An 11,494-nucleotide genomic window follows, 5' to 3' on the forward strand; every position below is an offset into this window, starting at 1 on the left:
TTTTGTATTTCATATGTCAAAGAAGAAAAATGAATGTGTACACTAGAGTCATACTCTTTTCCTGTTCACCAATCAAAGTATCTTAAATTTAAAAAAAATGTCATACATTAAGGTATTCAGGCAAGGAGTTTGAAATGTAACACATGACAAGTCTTTGGGCTAATGCCCTTTGTTGCAAATGTTTGTGATAAACATTGTAACTTAAATTTCTTCCTAATGAGCTACTAATTGTATTAAACTCATCCAATATGAAGCTGTTAGTAACACTATCAAACCCTTACATCACAAACTGCTTTACTGAAAATAAAGTGGAACTTAGTTCTGAATAAAACCTGCTGACAGGTTAAGTTAAATGGCTAACAAGTTAAAATTATCCCACTTCATTTACAACTTAAATAGTTACCGTCAGAATTAATTCTTAAGTGCTTGTATGTGTTTGATGTAATCATATTTCAGCAACCACCACTAAAACTAGCCTTTTTCTTATGATATCTTAGTATGTTACATTATCTTTGATTAAAAAGGAACACGCCTTTTACTTTTGGTGCATAAAGAAAAAAATAATTTAGGAAGTTATTAAAAAGCATCTTTATGTTATAAAATTACACATTGTTTTCAACTATTTTGCTTTTAATTCTCTGAACCTGACTTTGTAGACACAACAAACTGAAAGGGATCATGTGCTGCTTGCTCATCTTCTAAATTGAAAATCAAGTACCTTATGTTAGAAGAATGAATTTCCAGTACTTGCCAACAGCTAGACAATTCTCTTAATCTTTCAAAAAATCATATTATTAGGCTAACAGGAATTTACAGACCTCCCAGTTCTGGGTGTTAGCAGCTGCTCTGTAACCTAAAGCCACTCTTAATCCTCACAGAGGTTTTACTTCTGTTGTCTTCATATAATTGTGAATCTTTTGCCCTAAGTATCAACTGTTAAACAAAGGATATAACATGTTTTTGATTAAAGAGTCTTAAAAAGAACAAGAAGATATTTCATAGCTCATTCTCTAACTGAAAAAAATCTACAGAGGAATCTCCAGTTATATTTTAGAAAGCTGAACATAAGGAAAGTATCTCTTTAAAAAGTAGTGTTTGTAGCATGTTACACAGACATGCAAGAGTGGCATAATGTAATCCTCAACACAGAAGGAAGTCACTGAATCAAACTTAACAGCTGTGAAATGGACTTTAATTTACTATATTTGAGAATTAGTTTAAGCACAAAAATGCAAGAGAAGAGTAATGAATCACAAAATATATTTATTTCATTTAATCTGACAAGTGAAGCCTAATTTGAATAATTCATGATAATATATAATGAGGTAGGAAGAAGCGTGAAACATACATTATAATAATGACAACAAAATAGGAAGATTTTAAATTTTTTTTTCCCAGTGATTATTCTACAGCTACGTTATGCCCTTAACCCTTGGGGTAGTTCGCTTTATAACATAAAGGAGTCTATAAACAATTTTTGATATTACACATGGCAATATTTTTTTCCATAAATATTTACTATTTCTTTGACTATCAGATAATTTCTGCTGTGCTCATTTATGGGATTTTTTTTTTTTTCTTATTTCAAGTTGTTAAGGAATCCTCACTGAGATCTAGAGCTGATCAAAAAAACTTAGTTTTTCCTCTTGGATTCAAATATTTTAACATTTTATTGACACCATTTTTGAGAAACTATGTTTTTCTTGCTGTAAGATAAAAGCACCACTCAGGTAAAATTATACATGACCTGCGATAAATAGGGAATCACATTATGATTTATTTTCTCTTTGCAGCCTGGAATCTGTCTAATAAGACTTTTAATTAAAGTATTAATTGTGTACGTCATAATTAAAACATTCACAATCCTTACATCTTTTTTTTTTTCTTTGCATGTAAAAAGTAGGACATAAAGAAATGTAGCTTTGTTCCAAGTAACCCTGTTAAGACGCTTTCTTATTCAGCTCATCTGTGCTTTATGTCAATGAGCATTATATCTACAGTGCTCTGCCATGGAATAATCATAATTAGTGAGATTATATTGGAAACAGATTCTTTTTTTAGCAGTAAGTTTAGAACTTGTGAAAGGTCAGGAGAAATGCTGGGAGAATTCTACCCTCCACTTGTGTGCAAAATAGGCTGGATTGTTACAGGAGGAAACAAAACATTGATCTAAAGAAATACCTTTGCATCTGTTATTGTTTGAGGTGACCCAGGCTAATTTTATGGTATCAATATAAGGACCTAGAGAGAAGGTGTTTAGGACTCTGAGAGTCAGAACAGAGAGGGGTCAGTATTCCTTCTCCTTTCCTGCCTACCCTATAAAAGCCAGGAGTCAGCTCTTCCTGCATCCTTCTTACTTGCTGCTTTGCTGCGCTCTGAGGTCTTGGAGGGGCTCCTGCTCTTTGTCATTAGTTCGTCATGTGCTCTGCAGAATCTCAATCCATTGGGTGCTGGGGAGAGCCTTAGACCCTTTTCCCAAGTCAGACCCTTGGACATTTACATCTGAGGTCACAGAGACAGAGATTTGTAAATATATTTGTTCCTCATCCCACATGTTACAATGCCTTTCCTGTAAACCTGTTCTAGTTTTAACTTCCAGCCTTTAAGTGTCTTCCTTACTCTCCTTTTTATCTTCTCTTGGGAGGGTAGAGGAGAGTAATCAAGAGCAATTTTGTTCTCTGGGTTTCAGTTCGCCCAGATCACTAAACCAAGACATTTTAAATCTATAAAAATGATGCACTTAATTCCTGTGTAGTTAAGAAACATAGGTTTTTATTAAACTATTATACTATTAAAAAATACTCTAATGCCATCTTCCACTTAAACTACCTGTGAAGCGAGGACCCGCATATCTACCTGAGCTACCTTCAGTAAAGAAGATCTCTACAGTTGTGTCCTGGGTTGGGACTCACATGACAACAAAGAACCAGCCACATGGCCACTCACTCAACCCCCCTCCCACAAACACGCACAAACTGGGTTGAGGAAAACTTGGGAAAAAATAATATTTTCACACAAATCAAATGCACAAGGGACACAGACAAAACAAAGAGGAGTGCTTAAGTACCTTAACCCCACCCCTTCTTTCTTCCCCGGCCCAAATCACCTTGTTCCCAGTTTCTCTCCCTCCTTCCCCCCAGCGGCACAGGGGGACAGGGGATGGGGTTTCGAGTCACTTCACAGGCTGGTAGTTCTTGCCATGCCATCCTCCTCAGGAAAAAGGATTCCTTACAGTCCTTCCCTGCTTCCGCAGGGGGTCCCTCACATGGGAGAAAGTCCTCCACTAACCTCTCCTTCATGAGTCCTTCCCACAAGGTCTGGAGCTGCTCCAGCAGGGGCTTCCCATAGAGTCACAGGCTGCTTCTGAAAGAGTCACCTCCCCTGGTGCCTGGGTCTTCCATGGGTGCATGATCTAAGTCCACAGGCTGCAAGTCCACATTTGCCCCTCCTGGTGCCTTGAGGGAATGTTCCACCATGTTCCTCCATGACTGCAGGGGGACAGCTGCCATCAGGCTGTGAGCTGCAGGGGAACTTCTAGTCGAGCACCTTCCTCCCACTTGTTTCTCACCAGCTTTGGGATCTTCACCCTGACACTATCACCTCTCCAACTCAGCCCTTTCTCCTCTGCTTGCTCTTCTCAGGTTTTATATGAATTCTTTCATATGTTAATTGTGGGGGCACATCTATTGTCTTTCTAGCAACCCAACTTTGGCTACCTGAGCTGGAGGAGCTTTTAGTAGCTTCTTACAGGAGCCACCCCTGGGCCCCCTCCTGTGCTACCAAAACCATGCAAGAACCAAATCAGCACAAGTTGTAACTGGTTGCTGTCCTTAAGCATGAAAGTCAGAAGGAGGATTACAGTTCAATGAACAGTGTCGGGCAATAGCCCTTTTATATTTTAAAGAAGGCAGGCGTCTGATTCACATTTCTGATCAAAGTAGATGTGAAGCTGTTCACAAATAAAGTATCAGGATAACTTAATCTCAAAATCAAAAGAAAGTTGTACTGCAGGAAAAAATCTTATCTGAAAAAAAAAAAAAAAATACTCCTTGAGTGTATGCCCGGGAGCAAAATAGATAGATTATTGGAAATAAAAATTTCTCTACAATTGGACGTGACCAAGAGGGACAAAAAAAAAAAATAAATTTAAAAAAAAAATTTAAAAAGTCAGAATCCTGTAGAAAATAAATGTTTGTTTTCAGTCAGCCTCCTGATAGACTGCTATCCAGCCCAACCAAAACCAATGTGTCAGTTGGTACAAACCCTTAAGATAGGGCACAGATCTATCTTCAGTGGAATAACCCATCATGGTAATGGAATCACTAATTCTAATCTCATTAACAGGATGTCATAAATAGGGCTTTTCAGTGGAACTGATTACAAGAAACTTCCTTAGGAAAATTTAAAATGCTGGATACATTTATACCAGTTCTCACTGTTCCAAGCTAAGCCCTCAGATTTACATTTTCTCAGAATAGGACTGCAGAAAAAATCTGACTAGTATAAGCAATATTGCACTATCAAACTTCTGACCATACAACAGATTAAAAAAACCCCACAAACCAACTTTGATTCTTTACTGCTGTCCTATAGAAAGCTGTGAATTGATGCAAACATTCCCTTAGAAAGCTATCAAATACAAGTTCACTGATCAGTTCACTACCGAAGGGAAAAGGGAAAAAGCAGAAACCTTTAAAAAATGACCAATTTTATAACTAAGTTCATGATAAAAGTCAGCTAGAGAGGAAATGAGTTGTTGTATGATTCAAGCTATATGGGAAAAGACAGATAAGTTGCTGATTGCATCAGTAGTTGTATTTTTTCTTTAATCAAATGAGAAATTGGAAACCCAACTTAATAATTCAGCTGATACTGAATATATTATCTCTCCTTGATATTAATCACAGAGAAAATAATTTCAAATTAACTCTTGCAAGCCAATTAGTGCCTTCTATAAATGCAAACAATCTTTTTCTTCTGAAACATGATAAGCACATTTCTCTCTAATTTTTCATTTGGACGATCTGTGCATGAAAACAGATGCCTTGAGTTTTAGAGGTCATCTGCTCCCGCTGTTTGTTCTGCCCCTGAAGTCATAATCTTCTGCCTGTGACATCACAATTAGTTTCTGCAGAGCTGATTATAGCCACAAACAAAGGCTTATGACTTTAGGTGAGGGACAAGCAGCAGGAACAGATGAGCTCCTGAGGAAAATGTTCCCCGCTCATGACCGTATCCTTAGAAACAAAATGCAAAAAGTAAAAGTTGTGCTTGATTCAAAACAAAACACTCTATATGAGATGGCAGTATCTGTTAGCAATTGCCTATTGGTCATATGCATATAATTATTTTCCAAATAAATGCTGTTTTACAAAAGCAAGACATGGAAAACATTCAGTATATAATAGCAAGATTCCCAGAAGTACATTCAATTTAGGTTTACAAGACTCAGATTATCTCATTATGTATTACCCATACCATATAATAGATAAGCAGTGCACTACACAATATCAGTAAAGGTACATTCCTTCTGCCAAAATGTTTACTAAGTTAAATGAGAATAAGCAGAATTGTAAATTGCACTAAAGTACAAGATGTCAGGGCAGAAAAGAACTAATTAAATGATAATATAATTCTGTGGTAGGCTAATGTATATATCTTGAAACTAATGAATGTAGATTTTAGCATGAATTATTAACTGTTCACTGTTTAAGAAAAGAGGGTTTTTTATTGCCTGTCAATTTTAACCCATTGAGAGAAGCAGTGTTTTTGTGCAGTCTTATGGTGACAGCAAGGACCTTTGGAACTCCAACGTTTCCTTGCTGAATTACTTTAAATAAATCACTCAGTGCATCCAGATCTCATTAACTGCTCTGTGAAATGCAGTACTGTAGCCATTACAGTAAGAGGGATTTTTTAGTCCTTCAAATGGGTGGAAGTTCTGAATATCAGAAATATCTGTATCTAGATATGTACTTATATATATATAAATATTTTCTCTGTATAAATACATTCATGATGGCTTTGAGTCAGATTCTCACCTACTGTAAGTTATAGCTCTGAGAGCCAGCACTCCTACTAAAGTGAAAGATAAAATGAATTTACCAAACTTCACACATAAAGAACTGACAGTTACATTGTAACAGAAGTACAGAATGAAAAACTTTTTCCCTTCTGGTTTTGTGCCAAGAAGTAATTTCAAAGATATAAAAAATTATACTTCTTATTAATAAATAAATTATTTTTTAAAATGTTGCATAGGGAAAAAGAAAAAAAAAATTCTCCTTCAGTGAAATTAAAAACAAAAAGTCTTTTAAAGACAAAGAAGTTTGGCATGTCAATAAAGTATTTTGAAACTTGAAGAAGCCTTCATTTTTACTCTACAGAAATATAATATCATCACTAAAAAGATTTCCAGGTATTACTGCATCATAAATAATAACTAATTGTTTTGAATTTTACCTTGATGAAAAAAGTCAAGCAGCTAAGTTTAAGCCCTTAGTCTCTAAAATTTCTATTTGCTGAGAAGAAATTCCACAGGGCTCAGTATTCAGCCTGCTATTGATTTTAATTTATATAAATGTTCTGCTGCTTCTCTCACGCTATTGTAGGGGTACTATGCACACAAGCAAATTAAAGACAGGCTGCTGGTAATTAATTACTATGCAGACACTTTCCACATGGGCTGCTGCTAACACTGATTTAATTATTTCTTCAAGAAGTTAAAATTCAGATTTGACTTTAAGTATTGGCCTGACTGTGGCCAGATGGCTGAGGGAAGTCATACTTATTAGAGCTTGATCTGGCTATGAATTATGTATTTAAAGTCAGTAGGGAGAAGTAAATAAGTAGAATAGTAAAATTAATAACAATGAAGTACTTAATCTAAGTGGAACTTGCTCAGAAGATGTAAACTAGTTTGGAGGTCAGTGGGTAGGTGCAATAGGCTGAGGTAAGTAGAAACTAAGTGCATTTTTTTAGCTGCTTCTGACACCCAGAAATATGACACCTTCCCGTCTCCCTGACTAACTTCTAGGCAGAAGGCCTATGCATTAAAAAACTTACTGTTTCCATAAAAAGTGAGGTGACATGTAATTTCTATGCAAGTTTTAATCACAATAATAAAATACAACTTGAGAAAGTTATATTACTTCTCAGGGGATCTGGTAGCTAGAACTGCAATATGAGGTTGATTGAGGAATGGTGTACAAATGGGGATAATCACCTTTCTGAACGCTTAAAACTATACTTTTAAACTCTCATGTTGTGCTATTGCACACAGTAGTTCTAGTTTCATATTTAGCTGCTCTGAAGTCTTTGTGGGGTGTTTTGAAGTGCATGAAAGCCTGTGATTTTTGATGGCACACAAAAGAGATGACTTCGGAATTATTGCACTTCGATGTGTGATGCTCTCCAGTCATATGCTCCCATAGACCACCAGAAAGGACATATATTTAATTCTGCAAATATCTGTTGTACCATTTGAACTACTGTTTGGGGTTTGGCTAGAGGTCAACACACGTGAGATTAAACAATATTGTTCAATCAGGTAGCTCAACTAAAAATCCATCAAGTGTTTGGAAGACTGTGAGAAGTTACTGAGAAGGAGCTTGTAAGAAACTCTTCTTAAGATGCACAAGAAAAGTTCCTTTGCAAACTCCACTGACCATCTTGATAGTTACAGAGACTGAAAGATTGTTAGCAATCTCTAAATGAAAACCTTTACAGAGGCAAGAGCACCATTCCCAAACGATTATGAACTAGGAAGCCCTGGGTAAGATACTGAATAAACATACTCAGACTCCAAGTTAGGAAAGACTATTTTGAAGTTTTAACGCTTCTCCATTTGCAAGATGTTGGAAGACAAAGCCCATAGGCATGGTCCTGGGTGTCTGCCTACTTCTGTTAGTGTCTTCTGCATACAAATACTTACTGAAAGACACAAATTAACAAATACATATAGAAATGTAACTATCCATTTGTATTATTATTACTGTAGTCCTTCAATGAAAATAAATCAAGATTATTTGCAGTCTTGACTTTGGCTCTGATTTTTTAAAAAAAAACAACCAACAACAACAACCAACCAAAACTAAAAAACAGGAATTAGATAAACCTATTTTCTATCTTTTCAATTAAAATCTGATTTCTTAGGTATGAAGTGGCATTTGAAATTTTGCCTTTCACCTAGTTAATTATGTTAATAATAATAATAAAAGAGTGATTGACAACAGAAAATACTTTTTGTCATTCTCCTTATTTGTTAGACTATCTTCATGTGATATGATCAAATCTTCTCTTCAGACTTTTCAGCTGACATGAGACCAAGTTGTAAATGCTTTCCATTTCAACCTTGTAAATCCAAATCAGAGAAGATACAGGGATTAAGAACATGTGGAAGTATAATAATATTCTCAAGGCACTAAATAACAGCAGGATAAAAGCTCTTGGAATATTAAATATTTTTCTACAACCCAGCAAGAGCTGCCCCTCCTCAGAGGGCTCTGGGACAAGCACCGAAGAGCAGCCTCAACTTTTTGGTCATTAAAATGCACCTTCTGTTCTGGAGAGTTGCCCACTTCTTTGTTTCTGCAGGCCAAAACATCACCCACTGAGAAATTAAACCCAACAGGAATTTTTCTTTTAAAGTAGCTTCTAAAAACATGCATCTTGAGAACTTTGATAGAATTTGTAGGTTTTTTTTCACTACAAAAGCTTTGTCAGAGAGGACCATTTCCTAAGACATGTAAGAGAATTGAGGACTAGACACTTAGTTATCTGTTTGGCTCTGCAAGTCCACATTACGTTTCAGAAGTATCTTTTTTTTTTTTTTTTTTTTTTTTAAGAGGTTTGGTTCTCTATTGTCTTTATCTTCCACAACGTTTGTTAGTCTCACTTCCTCAGTCTGAGATACTCTTCTGCTTATAGGACAGGCAGATAGCTGTTGCCTTTCAGTCTACTTTTACCTACTGGCCCTAGTTCCCTTTTTTTAAGCCATAACAGAAGTTAATGGTTCCATCTATGGTAAGTTTTAAACACCTGTAGATGGTGTGACTTCACTAGCATGTACATAACTGCCGCTGGTATTCCCTAACTGCTGTACAGGACTATGGCCCCTCCTCCACTGAGTGACAGCAAAACACAAGCTGCAAGAATTATCACCAAAGGGAAGCAGAAACAGGACTTAACAGTTACCTCATCAGTGATTCACCAAGTCCAAATTTTACTCTAAGAGAGGCCACTACGTATGTTTCAAAAGAATGCCAAATGGCGAGAGTGGAAAAGGGAATTATTTTTAATGTACTTGTAGTTATTCTTTACCCCTTTCCGAGACTGGTTTGTGCCACAAGCATGTGTACTTTTTTCAAATTCTAATTTGGTAGCCAGATACTGAAATTTATTTTCTAATTTATCCATTCTTTTATTGATCAGTTTTGTCATCTCACATGTGAGTGACTCCAACCCTCCCTCTTCCTCACCATGCATAGGAGCAGAGGGGTGTGGTGTTGTGTGTTTTGGTATGCTGGCTGCTGCTGGCCCTTTTTGTGTAGTGGGTGTAACCTGATAGCTGGAGGGCACTTCCTCCGGTGGAGCAGTTGGTGTTAAAGGAGGATTAGTGGGAGGAGTTGCTAGCCTGAGGGCAGGAGATCTGTTTCTGTTTTTTAAATTTGCCCTTTGTGGTGGCATTGCAGGCTTTTTTGAGCAAAATACCAGTTCTTCCTCCTCCGTTGTACACCAGCCTTCAAAGTCAGACTCACTAGAGTCCGAGTCTTCAGAATCATCAGATTCGGCCGAATTATTAGATTTTAGAGTGGCCAATTCATTGCAAAGTTACATATAGTTACATAAACTTACAGGTTGGAACATACTTCACACTTACATAATGAAACACTGACAAGCATAGTTAGAACAAAAGAAGCCTGATGAGTTTTACTGCATTCTTGGCAAATTGAGTAACTTTACCTGAACAGCCAATTAATACAAACTTTTAGAACATCATTAAGTACTGCTTTTAATGAAAACTTCAAAGCACACAGTTGATGACATTCTAATATGCATATATTCCTATGAACAGTTTGCAGTCATCCAAAAAGAAGGGATCAACTCAAACATCACCCTAAACTCCATGCTTTCCTACAGCATGAATGATGTTATGTGTCAGCTTCACCATCACTGCCTGCAAGGCTGCTGTCTGTGGATGGAGCACCATCTTCATTAATGCCCTCACCATTATTCTCCCTCTCATTGGCCTCATTTCCATCCTCCTTAGATGTGTCATTAACCTGTGAGGGTTTCCTGCTTTCAGGCAGTTTGACACTGCTTGCTGCTGAATCTGAATCAGATGCAGGTTGCTGCTCCTTTCCATCAGGATCCTCTAGAAACGATCCCCACACCTTCAGCCTTTCTTCCCTTTCTCTTGCAGTCTCCCCCACCTGATAATCCGTTACACCATCCCAGGTTTCAGCACTGAGCTGACGTCCACCAAACCACCTTACATTCAGAGTCAGCTTGCAGACATCAGCCTCTGTTGCTTCTTTAAATGACACCGAAGCCATGCCATCAGGGTGTCGATCAAATATAAGAACCTTCTTTACTTGACCAAACTTCTCACACTCTGTCTGCAGATCTTCTCTGATCTCATTGAGCACCAAGGGATCCTCCTCAAAGTCCTTTGCTTTGGGTGAAACATATTCCTGATAATAATAATGCGTTCGTGTCGCATTCGAGTTTCCCATCTTTCTTCTCAGGCCTCCAATCCAGCTGTTTCTGCTGCTCAGAAAATTTCTTCTTGTAGTCTTTACATTTCTTCTTCTTCTTGCTGGCATCATACTCCCCCTTCAGTTGAAACTTTGCAACTTCAACATGCAGTTTATAGCCTCGAATTTCTGCCTCATCCAGAAGGCTCAAAGCAAGTTGAACCGATTCTCTCTTTAGATAGCAACAGAGCCCATCTCCTTTCAGATTTCCTTCCTTATCTTTGTACAGTTTGATTTTGTGTTCTTCTGTCTGTGGATCTTGCATAATGATACCACACTTTGACATAACTTGGACAAATTCATCTTTCGTAATGTCTGGAGGCAAACCAGTCACATAAACATTTGTGTTTCTGTCGTCTTCAACATGAAACCAACCTGGCTCAATCTTCTGTTTTTCTGCTTTTTGTTTGGGATCTGGTTTTTGTGGTCCTTTCTCATCTGCTGCTGGGTGTGCTCCTGCTGCATTGGAACTTACAGGCTGCTTAATTTCAGTTGCTGTGCCTGCAGCAGAGGAACTGTCTGCATCATCTGTGTGGAAGCCGTAGCTGGCATGATATGTTGCCAGGAAATCCTCTGTTATCTTGGGGAACCAGGCCTTCTTCTCCCAGTCCCACTCGTAGGCGGCTCCGTCAGCCGGGTCCACGTAGGTGAAGGGGTCGGGGTCGCCTGGGCCGGGCTGGGCCTCACTCTGCTGCTGCAGCTGCCGGTAGAATTCCTTGTTCCCGTCCGCGCTACTC

At 37.7% G+C, this 11,494-nt stretch overlaps 1 protein-coding gene across 1 annotated transcript; it reads right to left on the reverse strand.

Moving 5' to 3' along the window:
• Nucleotides 1-10,151: 10,151 nt before the first annotated feature.
• On the reverse strand, nt 10,152-11,488 carry LOC104385516 (HIV Tat-specific factor 1 homolog; the record flags this gene model as incomplete). The annotated part of the gene is given in 3 exon segments (XM_009993982.1): nt 10,152-10,673; nt 10,676-10,731; nt 10,734-11,488. Coding segments are annotated over 3 exon segments (1,333 nt in total), but the record flags the coding sequence as incomplete, so codon positions are not given.
• Between the last annotated feature and the right edge of the window lie 6 nt (nt 11,489-11,494).

Source organism: Chaetura pelagica, unplaced genomic scaffold (assembly GCF_000747805.2).
Source record: "Chaetura pelagica isolate M959 unplaced genomic scaffold, ChaPel_1.0 scaffold11, whole genome shotgun sequence".
Classification (NCBI taxonomy): domain Eukaryota; kingdom Metazoa; phylum Chordata; class Aves; order Apodiformes; family Apodidae; genus Chaetura; species Chaetura pelagica.